Here is a 19,583-nt window from a genome sequence, read left to right on the forward strand (position 1 = left end):
TCAAACTATCCTGGAACTGATCGATCCCAATTCCCCATTTATTATCCTGCCCTATGGTTAGCGATGAGAAACTCCACCCCTGTTTCACCTACAGCTCCTTGCCAGAAGCAGAATAATATCCAATGTTTCCTTTTAGGTAGAACACAGCACTTGGATTGATTCTTGACAAACTTTTTTTAACTACACAAACACTCATTCTGAATAATAAAGTAATTTTATTTTTTTTAAAACCATTTGACATCCACCCAGATGAGAATCGCTATTTTATTTATTACTAGGTGAGAATGGGGCACCTCTGACCCACTCCTTGAGCTGTTCATTTCTTGACATGCTATATGCTTTGTGGCCTCTGACTGAGAGCATCCTGTGGCTGAGACCCCAAATGTTGCCTCTTAACTGTTCCAAACAGCTACTTGTAAATGGCCATTAAGACTAACGATGGAGCATTTCTTTAGCTAGCCTTCCACAGTGTTAGACATTGGAGGAAATGTATTAAGTATTTTTCTGAAAGGCTGGTAAGATCGGTGGTCACTTGAAGGCCCTGTTGTTTGGAGTTACTCTTCACATTACAACTGGCTGATTACTGCTTATTGCTGATTTTCAATATTGGCTTTACCCTGCTGTCTTTCAGCAACCAATGCCTACAATGGTTCAGTGAAGTACACAGAGGGGCAATTAAAAGCAGATATCTCTGGGTATAAACTTGAAGAATTCCTCAAGGAAACTGGCAACATATTTTTCACCAAGCTGAATAAACAAAAAGAACATAATGATCTTTCACTTGAACATGGTAGACTTGAAAAGTTTAATGAACTTAAGAATAAGTATGGTCTAGGAATTTTTACAGCTTCACCGCAAATTAATAGCACTTTTCTTAAAAAAGCACATAATTGGGTAATGAAACTTTGTTTCTGGAATCCAATGTTTATCACTGCACAGATATATTACAGGCATTCCATAACCATAAGCCATAATGAATGCATGCACCCAGTCTGAAAGAAGCCAAGATAACGCATTCAATATTTGTCAAAACGTTATCAGCTTCCACTGTATTTTATACATTGCAATACTAGATAAACAATACATCAGTTCGTGATACTGTTTATTTTCTCCCATCATGTACAAAGGATTGCATGTTTTCTCTTCGCCACTAAGCACTGCATGGTGTTTTCAGTATGTTTTCAAACCGGGACATAAACCATATCACATCGTTTCAGCACTCATCACCGTCAACCATTCTCTCTCAGTCCCTGCCATACTTGCATCTGTGCAACAAGTTCGAATGCTTTGTTCCGGCCCAGGGCCAATGCCTTGAGCCTGTGAGCTTTTAATCAGCTAAATGTCAAAGATCAGAGTCTCCCAACAAACCCCAGCTGACATGTCTTTTCCATTGACTTGTTCTTGTGATGTCCTGTCTAAGCACTGCTGATTCATCTGCCTAGAGGTGCTTATTTGTCTACAAGCAACAGCATGGCTATGCAGCCGCTCCCCAGAAAACTGAGATAGACTGCTGGCTTTTTATCAGCAAAGCAACAATACTGATAGAGCCTTCCTGCATTTGGATTTTGGGGGGTCAAGGGTGGGGTTATTGCAAAAGCTAGCCAGACACTTGTGGTAGCATGTGGGGGGGATACTGAGTTTTATTTATCCTGCAGCTAAAAGCTTTATGGTCTCATCTGTTCTGCGGTTGAGATTCCTCTCCTAATGAAAAAAATTAGTTGCAGGCATGATTTCACCAGAGCAAGAGTTTTGTTGTGGTGAAGCCACTTAATTACGGTTGGCTACCATTCCTGAACATTATAGATGAATTATACACGGCTGAACAAGGGAGGCGGGAGCTTGCAGAGCTACTGTAAACAAGACGTTTGCTCTCGCAACAGCGGCATTCTCATGAAGTTGTAATGCATCTCTGCCTCCTGCTGTTTACGGGTCTTTGTCTTGTAACTAGAGGCGAAACCAGAGTTTTCCTCGAGTATTACGATGTTCTCGGCGAGGAAGTGTGTAACACAGCCTTTATGATATAGGAGCCATGGGAAATCTATGCAAACTGAAAAAACTCACACCAGAGCCAATGGGGGGAAAAAAAATATTCAGACCTTCATGTCACAATCAAACTTTTAACCAAGCCAAAGCCATTATCTGACTGCACTGAAAACCATGACTACCAAAGACATGTGTTACAAAAGTGCTAACACGTGGTTGCAGAGGCCATTTCTAGCTCACTGAGTAGATTCAATACCTACTTGGTTTAAAACGCAAAACTAGTTTAAATACCTTAAACGTTGTCAAACGGTAAATAAAACACATGATAGAAGTATTTCAATACACATCAAACGCCAGGACTGCACTTCCCTGTTTATGAAGAATGTGTTTGTACACTCCATGTAACTGAATGTCTTCTTGTTTTCTTTGGGCACAGCATTGTCTTTGCCTTTGGAAACATCATTTTGCATTGGTTTAGTGCCCACTGATGGGCTCTTTTGGGACACTGTGAAGGCAGAAGTGTTAACTCGCTGTGGACGTAACCATCTAGAAATTAGGTCTGATTCACCGTCCACAAAGGATTAGCATTAAGCCTTAAAACTATTGTCACAGGGCTGCAACTCTACAAAACAGTTCTGCACTCCAAAGGCCCAAGTTGCTTTGAAGCTCTGAAATCTGTAAGAAAAACTGTAATTTAGAGATCTGTATTTAGCTTACCAAATGCCAGTACCAAAGCCCTGTGGAGCAGGGAACAGTAGATCAGCACTTCATTAGTGTCAATGCAAAACTCCTCTTGAAGATAACCTGCACACAGCTGCGTGCGCTTGTTTGTATGTGTGTGTGTATAAAATTAGGCACAATACCAGAATTCTGACCCACTGATCTGGTGTTTAGACAAACAAAAAGTAAACTTCTGTTTTCAATATTAACCATCTGGCTGCAGCTGACTTGCAGATATGCTTTATGAATTAAGTGCAGGAAACAAGCTTAAGTAAAACCACATCTTAGCAGAGTGACTCATAGTTCTGACCTGCAGTGGGCAACTCATCCCCCCTCAGTTTCTGAATGGCCTGGGGACACAGGGAATTGAACAGCAGTGTCTCGAGCAGGGCTTGATGTTGCCCTCACAATGCCAGTCTGTCACTCAGCCTGCTAGTTCCTGAAGCGCAGAGGAAGCTGGGAAAAAGTTCAGGAGTTCAGGGCTGAACGAGGCGTGTCTAGACTCCACATTGGAGAGAAAGTGCAATCAGGTTTTGAAGCCAATTTCCTCCTCTGTGCTCTGCTTTCACTCCAGAGAAATCCACTATCCAAACCTCTAATAGCTGTACCTTCTGGGAAACTGTAATCTGAAGGTATTTCAATGGGCTATGGGCTCTCCTCAACCTTAACTATGATGGGGACCGCATGAGATAACAGAGACAAAGCAGACACGGGTCTGGGCAGAAATAAGATTGGGGGTCCCTGTGGATTGAAATGAAAAAGAACAAATTGAAACAATATACATTTGAAAGCATGATATACAGTGCCACCTGTCCATAGCTTCAAACTTTACAATATGCCTTAAACTGGAAGAAACACAGGAACCTACGAATTGACACAAATGTAGTCTTTCCCTTCTTTCTTTAGCAAGTTTGAGTTGTTTTTTTTAATGTATTGTGTACTTTTCAGTAATGGGTGGAGTATTTGTGATGAATTCAGAAAAGAACATGTACTTACAGTACCATATCAAGTATAAGCAGTGTGTATCTAGGTGGTACAGTAGTCAAGCCCTTAACGTTAATGCCTCACAACTCCAGGACTGGGTTTGATTCAGGCTTCAGGCCTGGGTGGAGTCTGCGGGTTCTGCCCATGTTTGTGGGGGTTTTCAAGAACAGTCCCCTGTTCTTTTTCTTGAGAAGGCATCTGAGAGGCAGGGTTCCCCAGTATGACGAGTATAGAAATCCCAGAAACCAAACACAAGGTTAATGCTTTAAGAGTCTAGAGCAAATGATGGCAGCTGGTAAAAAAATTCAAATGCAGAGTGTTAAAAAATCTGAAAGAATATAGAGCATGCCAATTAAGGAATTACACAAGCGTATTGTAGCACAATGCCAGCTCAATTTAGCAATAGTCTTCACCATAATAATGATCACAGAGGTAATGCACATATATAGATATCATGCAGATAACACAAGATTTCCTAGATATTGAACAGATAGCTAACAAAACATTCTACCACTAAATAACTATAAACCTAACATGACTGTGCAAATAAAATTCTGTTTAGAAAGCATGTACAGTACAAAATAACAACAGAAAAGAAACTGTAAGGCAAGTAACTCCAGGGAGCCTACAGAGAGTGTGCCTAGTTGCTCTCACTCCAGACTAAAGCAGGATCCTCACTAAAGTTGTCCTCAGAATTGGAGGCCTCTGGAATTCCAGTCTTGTTCCACTCTGGCAGCAGTACCACTAATGGCCATGGAGACAAACCCACACAGAGCTGTTAGTACAGAGTGGGGCCGCAGTGCCCAGAGGCTCTCCATTGGTTTAACTGAAGGAATTCCTTTGAAAACCAGGCAGATCGTGTCATTGCTAAGCCTTCACATTTGCGCGAGACATCGAACATCCCAGCTGTTCTGCACAAACAAAACTACAGTAAATTGCACAGTCGAGCTTCGGAGATTCACTACAAAAGCTGTGAGCACAGGCCTCATCAGGGGGGTTCAATTTTAGAAGACGACTGAATATGACCGCAGGAGAAAAGGCTTTGCTTTCGAGTAATTGTGCTGTCTACGACACGACAATGACAAAAAGAGCTCTGTCCCAATTCACACCTTTATATAAAACAAAGGTAGGTTTATGAGAATCCACAGACAGAAATAGCATCGCTCTGAGCCTGTGGGTTCACATACCTTGATGCTTCATCCTCGCCCAACGAAAGCTAAAAGGAGTTTTTGGCTGGACATCAAAAGCCAGACTTTTTAAAACAGGTCATACTGCTTTAATACATCTGTTTCCTTTTCATTTCTGTTACCACTTCATTTCCCTCTATCAAGGTACATAATCACCTTTGCAACAGGGGAGTTACTCTGTCTTTTTCGCTCAATTAAGAGCTGCCCGTATAAAACACATGCTAGTTCTATCAATTTCACACTACAGTTTAACACACTACAAGGAACACTAGTAAGTACGGTGTTACTAAGGTCATTGCTTTTTATTGCTGTAATATATGTTACACATACTTTTGAAATGTTTGGAGGATATGACTTACAGTAACTTTACAGAAAGAGATCATTTTCAGTAACTAAACTTAAAGAAATCCACCCTACTTTGTTGGTTTGAAGCAGCAAATTTTATATTTGAGAAAGAAACAAATGGAGACAGTAGCACTTTTTTTTAGAAACCTCCAACTTTGGGAACACACAGTGCTGAAGAACAAGTACAAAGTTCCCGCCAGCATTCTGTAGTATATCGGACATCTTATGGAAAGATGGGGAGAAGAGAGAAGTAAAAGACTCAGGAGTGTTACTGCAAGGGCATTTAAAACCAAGAACAGGAGACACAGCTTCACACAAAGAGCTGTGCATCATAGAACATGGCTTTTCCCAAGAAACAGCTGGATAAGATCTCAGAGCAATTAACTGCTAGCAACCAAATGAGACTAACGTTGCGAATGGTGTCCTCTTGCTCACAACCATTCTTATGTTCTCATGTATAGGTACCTATAAGGCCTTCCCTGACCAAACGGAACAAGCTACATTTCAATTGTTCTGTTTTGACATGTTTTGTCTGTAGGCTATCTTTGGCCGACACTGCAAACCTTCACTTTATCCGAATTCCTTTTACTTCCACTACTACCATTCTGACCTCTATCACACTCTTTGCTATCCTGTTATTTTCTACTATCATCTCCTCTCTCTATATCGGCCTGTGTGTATCGTGTCACCACATTCTCTTAATTTTTCTGTTAAGTAGAAGAGTGCACTTTTTAATTTTTTTTATTTTTCCATGCACAATCTAAGTCTACTTTCAATAACCAACAGCTGGACCTTGTCAGCCTGCATCTTTTCACAAATCTATTGTTTGCTTCCTTTGTTGCCAAAATTAGAAGAGGAGTTTATCCCTTAATATGTCATCAATTAGTTTATTCCATTGTTTTATTAAACTTTTAATGGCTTTAGACACTCAAAACACCGACTTTAATTCAAAAGCGTGGAAGAATGTACATTTCATACAGGACTGAAGAATATATTTAAGATAAAAACAGCACTTAGGCATACAGTGCAAACATACTTAAAAGCTCATGTGTAAGTCAGCTACAGGACTCTTAAGACTTCTGTTTTATTGGTCTGTAACTTTGCTATACATTGCTGACTTGGAATTTTAATAGAACCACAAAATATCTTTAAGAGCACCACCGTGCTTGGAATGAAAAGGCTGTGCAGGTAACTGGATCTCTCCACATAGAAAAGGTAACTGCGTGTTTTTGGTTCAGATCAGATCCCATTTTTGATAGGTGGAAAGCGTCTCGTGTAACGTCTGCTGCCAGTTAATCTTTATTTGCCTTATATCACCTTAAACAAGAAGCTCACAGCGGCTGACCATAAAACACCATTCACTTAATGACACTGCCAATTTAAACAGGAAACAATTTTTTTAATGAAGACAAATTATCTCTGAGCAAAACAAACTAGTGAAATTAGAAACAGGATCAGATGTCATTGTTGATCTTTTAGTATAAAATTCCTAAATTATTCATTTCACTATTCTTTGCAAAACGACCCCCAGTTCATCCTACTTCTACGAAGCTCAATAGATGTTTGCAAAAATCGCAGGGAATGCAGAGACACATTAAGTGTAATGTGGGTAAACATACCTACCACAGGAAAATAAGGCCACCCAGGTTTTTCACTGAAAGGACATGGTGCAATGTAGTGCAATAAGTACAACCTCAGTATACAGCAATCCTATACAGATGCACAATGAAAAGCAACTGAACATTTTTACAGCTACTGTATACTGTAGCTCACTCAATGCATATAGTACATGATTTTAATCACATTTTAAATAGTCAAAGGAAGGATTGATGATTGTCTGAATACTACGTTTCCTTGGGATAACAAAATATAAACTTGAAATCTGAAAGTTTCAATTTCATGAGATGTGGATGCACTCTGGGACAGAAGCAAAATTTTTATTTGGGGGATTTGTTTTGAACTAAATTTTAGAGGTGCATTAGAGTACAACAGGAAGTACATGTATTTAGTACTGGCAATTATCTAAAATTCAGGAAAGCTGCATGACAATGAATCTCTGATATGGGTCAGGGATATAATGAAGATGACAGGCCAAGATCACTGCTGTATTTACAGTAGGCTTAGCTCTCTGAAATGGTAGTAACCTACAATGAGTAGGTCATCATCCATCATCCATCAACATTATCCAGGTGGATGCTGCACATTGGTGGTGGTGGAGGGGAGACCCCATTACCTGTAAAGAGCTTTGAGTGGAGTGTCCAGAAAAGTGCTATATAAGTGTAAGCAATTATTATTATATTATTAATGAGTGGCAGAAGAAGGGAGCCACCTATCTGACTAGAGAAACATAACTCTCACTCAGGTTAGAGCTCTGTCACCACAGTTACAGTACAGCAGGTTTGAGAAGACTGGCTGGCAGGTATGCTGCACATGATAGAACAGCCCTTCTTTGCCCTTTTAAGTCGAACTTCTTAGCTGTCTTCTAGAGTTCCCTATTTAAACCAGGCAGATTCGATAAGGGGTTTGATTTAAGGCACTCACAGTGAACATTATGCCCATGCTGCCTGTAAGATTCAGGCTGTCCCAGCCTTTGAGTAAGACTCATATAGTACACTTCCTTATTTCATTTTGTCCTAGAACAATGTTTTCAGTTTTGCCAGATTACAAAGGTAGAATGGGTAAAAAAAACAGAATTAGCAACAGTTTTGCTAAGAACATATACTGTATACATTATATAGTAAAGGCATGCCATAAACCTATGAAATGGAAAAGAGTAAAGAAATATAACCTCTCAGAGTTTTATTTGATTGTTACCATGTGGCAATGGAAATTTAGCTGTCAGAGACTTACCTTCACTGAAATGCAATCTACTGTATGATTTGTTGTTGGATGCTTTGCAACCCAAGCATCAAAACTGTAAACCCCAAATTGTCGGTGATGATGTGATTATTTTCAAGGACTATCACAAAAGAAATTATCTCTCCAGAGCATGGATTCCTTCCATATTAGTTGCAATTACAGCACAACCTGCTCAATTTTTAAAGTAGGAACTGGTACCACACAGGATATTAGAGGATACAGGCTAAGGTTAATAACCAAGTCTTTAGAACGTTGTCAAAAACTGAAATCAGACTAGAGCTAAATATGTCATAAACCTCTGCAAATGCCTACAGCTGGGTTTACATGCAATGTGTTGCATTTTCCAACTCCACAATGAGAAAAATCAAATTGGGTTTTCTTTTGTTTTTCCTTGGTGCTTCTCAATACTCAAATTGCCCTCCTTTGTCATGACAAGCTACTCGGCACCTCGCAATTTCCCCGTGAAACAAAACAAAAAGAGGGAGGGCTTGTATCAACCGTGATAACAGTCTGCTCTGTTTGGTCGAATTCAAATCGTCAGACCAAGAACACTTAATTAAAAAAACTGTATAGGCATAGGAATCGTGCTCATTTATTAAACCCATCAATGACCCAGCCATGTCTGGGAAGGGGATGTTGTCTCCACCACAGACTTGTTTAGTTGCAGTATAAAGAGACACCGCCCTCACTGCTCAAAGAACCGTGACACATATTGCTGACACACACTTGAGTGTTTTGGCCAATAAAACAAGAGCAATGAGTAATGGGTTCTCATGGAGTGGTAGGGGTGGGCAGGAGTGTAGTCGGATGAAAGACATAAAAAATTGTCTTCTTGTAGAAAATATTTTCCCATCATCAGAGCTATGTGTGCTAAGTGTATCATGTAGTTAATTCACACAGACAGCATCAACAAGCGGACAGAAAATGCTGCCCCATAAGTCCGGTTCCAGACGTAGAAGGAGACAAAAAAGAAAAGAATAACCACAACCAGGGCAGTCCTCGTGCACCTCTTTATGAAACAGTGGAAAAAAAAAACACGAAAAAAGACTCAGAGTAAAGGGAGCAAGATAACAATTTCATTTCCAGCTGTGCAATGGGGCGATCATGACAAACGCTTTAAGTGTCGTTCTCTGCTGAGAGGGAGATCTCAGCAGCTGGGCCTTGTTAAGACAACAGACAGCCACAGTCCCTTTCACAGCTGCAGGCAGAGGGCTTGAGAGGGGCAGTGGTGTGTCCCTAACACCACTGCCCGCTGGAACGGCTTCGCTGTGCAAGCCCACTCCTGCCAGATAGTAACAAGGAGTGAGAGAAAGAGAGAGTGGGAGAGAGACACTATGTCTCTCGCAGGATTTTTTTCACCTCTTTTCTGTGTTCATACTGCCGCCTTTTGGGTCTGAAAAGTAAAGGCCAGGAAAAGGGAACTTTTTTTTTTTTTGCTCCTGCAGTGGAGTTTTGTAACATCACCTCGTTATTCTTTTCTTACATTTTTAGTATATCAGATGGAATAAGATTTGGGCCAAAAGAAGAAAAAATAAGACCATCTGCTATCCCTATGGCACAAGGTTAAATCATTTCAATTCCCTCTGAATGTTCAAAGTAAAAAAGTCACCAAGAAAGTTGTGGTAGCTTTACCATCATGCATCCCATTGCCTGCTTTTGTAAATATATGTAAACCAGCACCCTGTTTGGCTTCATAATTACTTCTCTACAATTCCTAGGTGTACAAATGATGAATCTGCCTTTACACCTAAATAAGCTTTATCCTTAGAAACACCCGGTTTTATGCCATACATTTTAAAACTTTCGGTCATCGTTTTTTAATTTGAATTTCAGAGTTCATGTCTCTGCTAGAGTGGATTTCACAGATGATTTGCTTTGAATTTTGCAGGCAGATATCACTTCTCATCATCAAACTATCAAGATGCTCACTACCTGCCACCTTATTTTCAAATCCATACACTTATATTTTAGAATACAGCACTGGGACTGATCTGCCCTGCCAGGAGAACTCTCACTTCACCCAGATAAGACCCTTTCATTTTCTCCAATTAGGGGTTGTGAGGCTGACAAGCAAGGGGCGCAAGGCGGGGTACACCCTGGACGGGGCGCAACTCCATTACAGGGCACACACAGACCCGCACATGCTGTACGCCCAGTCCTGCCAATTAATTTACCAGCATGTCTCTGGACTGTGGGAGATAACCAACGCAAACGAGGGGTGAACACACAAACTCCACACCAGAGCACCCCAGGTCTGGAATTAAACCCAGGGCCCGAGATCTGCAAGGTAGCAACACGGACCACTAGGCCATGGTGGCGCAGAGATCAAGATTATTCTGTTTCATGTTTTTAAGTCCCAGCCTGCAGAAAACGCGATCACTGGTGCTCATCTGACTACTTCTGACTTCATTTGACGATCTGTGCAAACCTTAGCGTGCACATGCCCTTTGCACTTGGTCAGTCATACAGCACATCACTTTTTAAAGGTTCCTTTATAAACCAAAGACTTATTTACTTGGTCATTAAACATCCCATGGCACTGATCGTAAGAGTAATCGTGGTGTTTTGGCTAACCTCCACTCTGGGCTAGTACAATCTGGCCTCCTTAAAGTTCCTCCTCAAGTCATTTGCCAAAGCAATTTCTCATTCCTGCACCTGATTAGCTGTGCAGTGGTAGTGCGCCAGGTGAAAACGTAGTGCGTTTCCTATATTTAAAGCACTTTGGTGTTGTTGAGATGGAAAACGTTATATAAACACAAATAATTATTCTTAGCCAATTACTAGAAAATGTTATTCATCAAGGAAAAAAACTCATCTTAAACTGAGTGTAGATTTAATCAAAATTCCTTCACTTTATTTCAGCCCTTAATATAATGGAGAAGACCTAAAGACTTACCTGTCCATCCTGACCAACATGGACTTGATGTATCTGCAGATTGCCCTAAAAACAACAAAAAAGATTTCTTAGTTTCAACAAAGCTTATTTAAAAACAGCCCTGGCTTACAATACCACAAGGAAGAGAATTATATTACTTGACCAGCTAACACATAAAATGGCAGAAAGAGGATGATGCATGTTTCTCACAAGGCCAATTAGTGTAAAAGTGTGTTGTGTAAAATTCAGTAACATGGAAAATCATTACATTAATAAAAGAGAATGAATTTAAAATGGGGTTTTATACCAACACTTTGTGCAAACTTGAAAAAATATTAATGTGAGGTCATATACCTTATAATCACCTACATCTGCTGTTGGCAAGGTGTTTAAATGCATTGTGAAATCGTTGTGAATTATTGAGAATTTCTTTGGGAATTCATACAGTGACAAAAGACATATGATCTCTAGGCTGTACATTTGCTTTACATCTCCAAGATAATGTATTATGTGGTAACCCACACAAACACAGGGAGAACAAACAAATGTCACTCAGACAGCACCCCAGGTTTGGAACTGAACCCAGGGCCCCCGCACTGCTAATATTTCTCTTCTAAATGAGATAGCAAATTCTGTAAGAACAGCTGTTTCGCATGCGTTCCTATTCTCTGGGAACTGATACATAGACATTTCTGGTATTGCGCCTTTGGGTAAGCTTGGTCTTTAAAAACTCTTCACTAAAGAATATAATTGACAAGAGCTATTTCACAATTACAGAGAAAAGTCACTGCCACTGCAAAAAAGCAATCACCTACCAAGTTTGGATCTTAAAAATCTGCAGTATTAAGAAATGAAACAGACAATGCTTTTGCGTATACAATTTGCAAATCCCCTTACAGTCTGTCACTTATGTTTCTCCTACTTCTTTTTTCCCTGCTTCAAGTAGGATGCACAGTGATACAACATTTGCAATGTAACATCAAACCCTTGAGCTGTGAACATTCTGCAGCGCTGGATGACATTAAAGGGGAAATCTGTTGCCCATAAAGCTACAGGTATGTAATGTTACATCACATCCCTAATGTGGACATTGGCTTAAACACAAAGCATAATTTGAGACCGTGTAATTAATAATACGTAGCCATCTGGCTGCCATTTGACCGGTGTTAACTCTGTAGACAGCTTTTTCATATTAAAAAATGTTTTTTGACAATTATGAGGTTCAGTATATGTGTATTATGGAAACTGGCATGCTACTGGAGGTACAGTAATTCCATTAAACAGGATCATAATTTAGACCGTTTTAGGTGGGGCACTTAATGCTGAATTCATAATACATTACCATGTTGGTCAGTTGATTGTAGCCCAATTCACTTTCTGGCAAGCTAAAGCTTCTTTACTCTCACCCTTTTTGGTTCTCCTTTTTAGTTTTATAAGTGCACTCCATTGGGGTGTTTTATGGACTTTTCTCTCCTTTTGTATAGCACTGGTGCGCATTCAATCTTAATTGCAATCGTATTCGGTAATACTGCCTCCAGGTATTAAGAATTTACTTGACAGGAGGTTTTTATAGTTAGAAGGCTGGCTAACAAAAGTGAGCTTTTAAAAATAGAGTTTCCCAGAGGTAATACTCTTCCTAACCCCAGCCATGTCAGTCAATTATTTCTGCTGTGGGGAATTTTGATCCACAAATGATCAGAGTGATTATATAACAAGTCACCTCCAGGCTATGTCATTCATTTTCCATCATATTTAAAAGAAGAATGACTCAGGAGCTCCTTGCGTTCATTATCTGCACATTGATTAATCAACTACATAAGGAAAGCATACCTTTTCAAAGGTGATGGGCAGTAATCTAACACATTAGAAAAAAAACACAAACTCATTTTTTGGTGATTTAACATGTCTATACTGATCCCTCTCTCTTCTGAAATACATTTTATGAAGGACAAATGGTTCCATTTATTGGTATATCTGTGAATTGTTGGATATTTTTTACCACCAGAACGTTTAAGAAGATTTTTTGTACTGTGTATTTTAGACATCATTAAAAATATCTCAATGCTGCGGCAGCATATTACAGAGGGAAAAAATAAAAAGCATATTTTTAAAAAACTTTTAACCTTATTATTTAGTGTGTTATATTGAAGGATTGTGGACTTGTTCCAAAAGAATCTGCAACAAGTAATACATTCAGTCTTTGTAGTACATGTAAGCCACAGAGGCTGAAAACTTAGGGAGGTCATACTGTATAACCTATTTTGAAAAAAAACATCCCTCAATTGTTGAAATTGGGGCTTCAAACTGAATTGAGTAGTTTACACCATGCCAACTGAGCAGTCTACTCTCTAGTATAAAAAAACATTTATTCATCAAAAGATGAGCCTACTTTGGAATGGGTTTTCTATGTTTGATGTGTGGCATGATAGCCTTTTACAGTTTTCTTAAGCACACAACTAATACATTTTGATACATGTATTAGCTGAGAATTTTCACGATCAGTATTTGTGTTAATCTTGGTTACATTCTTCAAGCACCTTTTCTTAAGTTTTTAAAACCCTAGAGGGTAGGATCAAAGTCAGGGCTATGTCTGTGTAATATCTGTCAGAAACGGTTGTATTGTTTGGGATGGTTACAGAGTAATGAGAAGGAAGACTAGGGACCACAAACTTTCAAGAAGTAATTCCTGACTGCCGTGATTCTAAAGAGTATCCAACTACTATATGGCTACAGAAAAGTCAGGTGACTTCAAGGAAGCCCGTGGAAAGAATGAAGTGTCTTAATTTTCTGTTGGTGAGATTTTTTCAGATTTTCATGTGGTTTTTGCCTTCTGCAGTTTCTATCAGGACTGCAGATTAAAGATTTCAAGCGAGACAACTAACAGACAGGGTGAGGCTTTTAATACTGCAATGCTATTGCCCTCTTCTATCACACTGCATCACCCACAAGTGACAAGAACAACAAAAGTATCTGATATTTAAACAAAATAAACCTTAACCCTGAAGATACATAATAGGAAATACATAATATAGGAAAGCCTAAGGAGTCTTCCTCACATAATGAAAGGTACACAGGCCATTATCCCCAGAATTATATGTCTTTAAGTAGAAACCAGCCTTTGGATAAAGAAATTCAGTAATAGTAAACTGTGATTATCTTTGGCAAAACCAAATCTGGAGCCTTTATGAAGAGCTTTTTGTTTCTGGCAGCAAGATTTTAAATATAAAGACGAATCCGGAAATTATGCCCATTTTCTCGAGGTGAAACATTTTTTTTCATGGGGCAATTACACTTAAATAAACACAGCCATCAGAATGCACTGACATTTTCATTTTTCACCGGGAAGAATCACTTTCACTATACGATTAAGTGCCGATAAAGGAGAAAGGAAAACTGTATGACCAATTGATACCAATTTGTGGTCCGCAGACAAAAAAAAAACAACTGTAATAACACTCCACATATGTTTGAGGTAAAATTAACTTCTAAATAATGAGTTTAATATTAGTTATTACAAAGCTCACGTTTGTTACTCCAGCTGTTCCCTTGATCTTTAAAAACAGAGCGCCAATGCCAAATTCAGGATGAAGTGTGTGAAACAGCTTCCAAAACTATATGATCTTTTTGAAAACGTTTCTAAGTAACAGAAATGAAATCACTCTAATCATCTAAGATCCTGGGGGAAGTTCATGCAAAATATATAATACAATAAGGAATGCGATTTATTAAAACCATCGTATTCAGAAGGACAAGAAAGGACTACAGATCTAAAGTACGATGGGAAATTTTCTGACTGGGACAAAGTGCTGTTGAGCCACTTCTAAAACTGTACAGGTTGAAGATTCTTGCAAATACTGAGAAGTGGAAACAATTTACAAAGAGGATTTCAACACTGGTCCTGGAGAGCCCCAGTATAGCGAGTTTTTTTTTAAAAAGCCAACACAAGCCGTGTGTTAAATTAAAGAAACTGTTGAAGGGTGTTGAGGTTTGTGTTAAAAATTATTTTAAACTTAGTTAACCTAAAAATCTTAGATGATTGCAGAACTCTTCAACACTAACCTAAAGTACATTATTTATCAAATAAATGGGCAATGGAAAACCACTGCCAGGAAAAAGCTAAGTCAATTAGGAGAAATTGTACAGTGATTTCTGAAGTAACATACAGTTTCAACTTAAATTTGTGAAAGTGCTGGATGTTTCAAATGACAACTCAAATGCCTAGATGAACGGGTGTTTTAACTTGCATATTTTTGGTATTTCTGTTGGCTAAGCAACCTACATGAATTAAATGATTCTGAAAATGAAACATTAAAAATGAGTGCAGTGGATGGCTTTTCATGTACGTGGTAAGCAGGTACTCTGAAGAAAATCTGATATAAAATTTGCCATGGTGGTGCAATTTGTGTGATGTGGAAGAAAATTAAAGATGTGATGTGATCAATGATACCCTTGGTCACAAAATACAGCAGAGAGCAGGGACAAGAAGAGTTATATATATAAAGCTATAAAGCAGCTGGCACAATTTGGATGAAGAAATGGATACAGAAGTTGAAGACTTTGTTAGCACCTCACCTCACTATCCTGTGTGATCTGCACCTGTTCGCCCTGGGGAACCTGAGCAATATGGAGATGTCCCTGAGGGATCTGTGTAAAAGGAGTTAAATCACAAACATTAACACAACAGCACTTTCCCACTGGCACTTGCAACACAAGGCAGTAACAGTGAATGGCACAAGGCTAAAAACCAATCTATAAAACACTAAAGCCCTTTCCTCCCTGAGAAAATTCCTCACCGGCTTCTTTTTCCATAGATTTCAAACTATAAATAAACCATAACCACAATACTTTACTACTGATGGAAAGAGGAGCTGAGAACTAAGCTTGTGTATGTTTCTGTATCATTTAACCCACAATTCAGGCTAAAGAAATTTAAACGGGAATTTGTTTTGACACACCACAAGTGAAGTCAGCTTGTACATGAAGTCAAATGGGAGTTGATTACAAATGTAGTAATATTCCTGTCTCTCATATGACATGGAAAAATTAAAGGACTCCTGTTGATTAAGGAGCTGAAATCTTTTAAAAAGCAAAGGGATTCAAAACTAAAGAGAGCCACAAATAAGTGGTTGTAATAAGCTTCAGTGACATACTGAGTAACAGCTGTAATGCACTAAAACAACAGGAGTCATCATGGATTCACACTCGGGCTGTAAGAAATTAAATTTAATCAAACAGGCAGCTCGCAAAAAAAAAAGTTTACCACTTGCTGAAAAATAACAAAAACATATTTCACAGAAAGCAGTGCAAGACATTGGCTTCTGGCACAGACAACAAAACATGTTAATGTTACGATTATAAAACTAAACAACACACAATATTTTTATTACGCCTTTATGGGCCAGTGCTGTGTTTCAGTGGTATTAATAAAAAAACTGAAAATGAAGCCATAGATTCAGTGCTTCTAAGTCTTTCTGCATGTAAGTGCTTAGCTAGTTACTGCGGTCTATGGCTTTTGCAACACAACTCCAAATGAGAGAACCATGGCACTTTTAAGCTTTTCCATTTGCTTTCCGCCTTGAGAATCAATTAGTCTAACTAGCAAGTAGCTCAGAAGAGTGTCCCAGGGACAGCGCCCGGGAAAAGATAAGCACATCTTCAGGCTGAAGTGGGGAATAATGTCACGAGGAGAACATCGCGGATGGGAGGTTGTTGAAAAGTGCCTTGGGCTCGAGCCACAAAAACAACCTTTCTGCAAGAGACAGGCTATAACAATAGCCATGTATTAATCACATCTTAAAAAGTTTTCCATCTGTTTTGGGATGATGATCCTGTCCTGATCACGTGAGTAGTGTGTGTGTATGTCTGTGAAAGACCTCACAAGTACATGTCATGAAAACAAAGCTCAAAAATAGCATTTTACTTAAACTTGATCTATAGCATTATCACAGCCATTTAGTCCTTCTTGTCACCTGGTGACTTGATTCATTCACAAATCACTTTAGAGTATAAGAGACACAATAATGGGACTTAGTGATCACTTTCAATCAGTCCAGCTTTGTTTTACGTGGGCAGTTTTCAAATTAATTCTAACAATAATTAACAATGGTCTATGGCTTTAATGGACAGCCTTGTCAAGTACTTGAGAAACCTCCTGTTTTTGGAATAAAAGCCAAAGTGCATTACAGAGCTCAAACTTGGAAGCCTGTCAGTGCCCCCCCCACCCCCCCACCCTGTGTCCGCTTGTGGGAGCAATTGGGAATTTTCAAAAGAGACACAGCTCTCTATTTCAAACGGTTTCATTTCCTCTGGAAGGAAACAATCTATTTAAAGGAAGAGAAAACATGCCGTGTGCATCGAGCGGACAATAAGAATCGTATCAGCGGTGTCAGAGGTCACCGGGAGTACACAGACAGCCGTGGGCCTCTTTCCTCTCTGGGCTAGTCGTGCTGTGGTGATATAGTACCATCTGCCATTGAACAATCTACAACTCAGAGACGAGCCCCGTGTGGCAGTGCTGTGCTCCTCGGCCTGTTAAAAGCTTAGCTTTACACACTGAGAAAATAGCTTTATATTTTGCAGAAACACAGATGAGGGAAGCCTGCAAACCTGCAGTTTGGCATTTCTTAAATCTAGTAATCAAGGCTTTAATTAGCCATAATTCAGCTGTGTCAAATTCTTGGTCAATGGCAAAGCATGCATTGAACATGCATTTTTTTTTAACTTTTCAAAAAACTGGTGAGGCCCAATTTTTGGAATAAGAAAAAAAATCACCATTTTAGAGACCACAAGGAATCAGTTAAAGCAACAAACCCCTTAACTTCAAAAGCTTCCTTTTAGATCTGACATTCCTGACGGGCAAGGTAAAGCTTTTAGGAGAATCGTCACTATCTGTCTTGCCTTTCCCAGACTGAGGGAAATCTCTGAACACATGAATCAGGCTGATTGAACAGAACAGATTTGCTTCTGGAAGCCTAAAAACTATATGAGCAATGACGGCAGTTGGTATTTTATTACTCAGGTGCAAAATCTGTTCCAATGTGTTCACAAGGAGTGGAGATATAGGCCAGCACATTATATTTACATGTCCTTTCAGCACACTGGGAGATGATTTAGAAATTAAGCTATGGAAGAAAGGGCTTGAGAAATACTTGAGTTGGTGAAGGTGTCACATTTTCAATGGATTTGCGGAGGAAACTGAAGAGCAGCCACACTTACCACTTGTACCTGGCCATCATCCCCGATGCGGTGAATCTGGACCTGCTGTGTGTTGGCCAAGGTGTAGTGCAGCGTCTGCTGGCTTGGGCCTTCTGTAGGGGATGCTGCTGTGGTCTGTATCCCCTCTGTAAAAACCCAAAACACTTCATCAGGCCTCTTCACGTATTCGCACTATCATACACGCAAAAACCCTAAAGGGTTCATTTGCACCTGGCACAAAAGGCACTACTTTTGCTATTTTTTGTGAGATGAGAAAGCCACTTGTTACCTGAGTCAGTCCCGATCACATTAGGTTTGTGAAGACCCAGAATAAAACTCGCTGTGCCTGATCCATACAGCCCATCTGAGCCCAAAGCAAGCGTCTGTATTGACAGAGCCAGCAAAATTAGGGATCTGGAAGTGATCTGCACTACATGAAAACACTAAAGTGCTGATAAAAGCACCAGGGTTCAAGAAAATGTATTGCATATTAATTATTTTACAACATTTGAATCATTTATGGAGGTGGACATGATGCTCAGCACTGTTGCTCAGTCCACTTCTGGATTGGAGCACCTTGTGTGTGGAGTTTACAGGTTAGCCACACATTTGTGAGAGTTTTCCACCTCCCAGAGACATGCCTGCTAGGTTAATGTGTCTAAATTGTCCCTGTGTGCTTGTGTGTGTGCATGTGCTCTGTGAACGACTGAAGTCCTGTCCAGGGTGCAGTCCTGCCTCGAACCCTGTGCCATGAGCCTGGGTCCTTAGCAGGAATAAGTAGTCCAATAAATGGTGGATGCACATGGTTGTACTGTATCAGTGTATAAACCGCTGTCAGTTTCATGAGAAAGCCTCCATAATGAAATGTCATTCTCAAAAACACACAAGTGTCTAAAGATTTAAAATTTGTCATAATACAAACAAAAGCAACCTGGACACACAGATTAGAAGAAAGGCCTAATCTTAGGCTTTTGAGCTGGCACAACAATTCCAGAACACATTGAATTAAGAAAATTCACATTTGTATCCACCCTGATTTCATTAAACGTGTACATCCAGTGATAAAAATGTGTTCAGCCTAAATACCATCTAACACCATTAGAACAAAATTCAATTAATCTCTCTTACATTTTTCTAATTTAATATAGAGTTGGATCTGTGTGAAAGGGTTCATGCTAGATGTGGCTAAGTTCAACGCAAGCAGAAGAGGCAGACACCTGTTCAATTCTTGCAGAGAAAGTATGTGACATTGCAGAGGAACTGGATGGTGGAAAATGCTGTGTCAAACATACTATTGTATTAAGTACTGTGCATAGTTGCCTTTATGCTGGGCCTAAAATATACGCTCGGAAGTTTCTCTCTCCTATTTGTGACATTTATGGTAACACCGAAGGACTTTCTGCAGTATAAAAACACCTTGGAAATGATCATGTACC

The 19,583-nt window shown here is 39.5% G+C and overlaps 1 protein-coding gene across 1 annotated transcript in view; it reads right to left on the reverse strand.

Moving 5' to 3' along the window:
- The window catches only part of banp (BTG3 associated nuclear protein), a 127,760-nt gene that overhangs the window by 46,585 nt on the left and 61,592 nt on the right, over positions 1–19,583 (reverse strand). Inside the window, exons 9-11 of the mRNA XM_088938615.1 lie at positions 18,169–18,293; positions 15,526–15,597; positions 10,975–11,019 (exon numbers count right to left, since the gene is read on the reverse strand). Coding sequence (XP_088794741.1) covers positions 10,975–11,019; positions 15,526–15,597; positions 18,169–18,293 — 242 coding nt within the window. The remainder of the gene's footprint in view (positions 1–10,974; positions 11,020–15,525; positions 15,598–18,168; positions 18,294–19,583) is intronic.

The sequence above is a fragment of the Atractosteus spatula genome, chromosome 21, assembly GCF_055471065.1.
Source record: "Atractosteus spatula isolate fAtrSpa1 chromosome 21, fAtrSpa1.hap1, whole genome shotgun sequence".
Taxonomy (NCBI): domain Eukaryota; kingdom Metazoa; phylum Chordata; class Actinopteri; order Semionotiformes; family Lepisosteidae; genus Atractosteus; species Atractosteus spatula.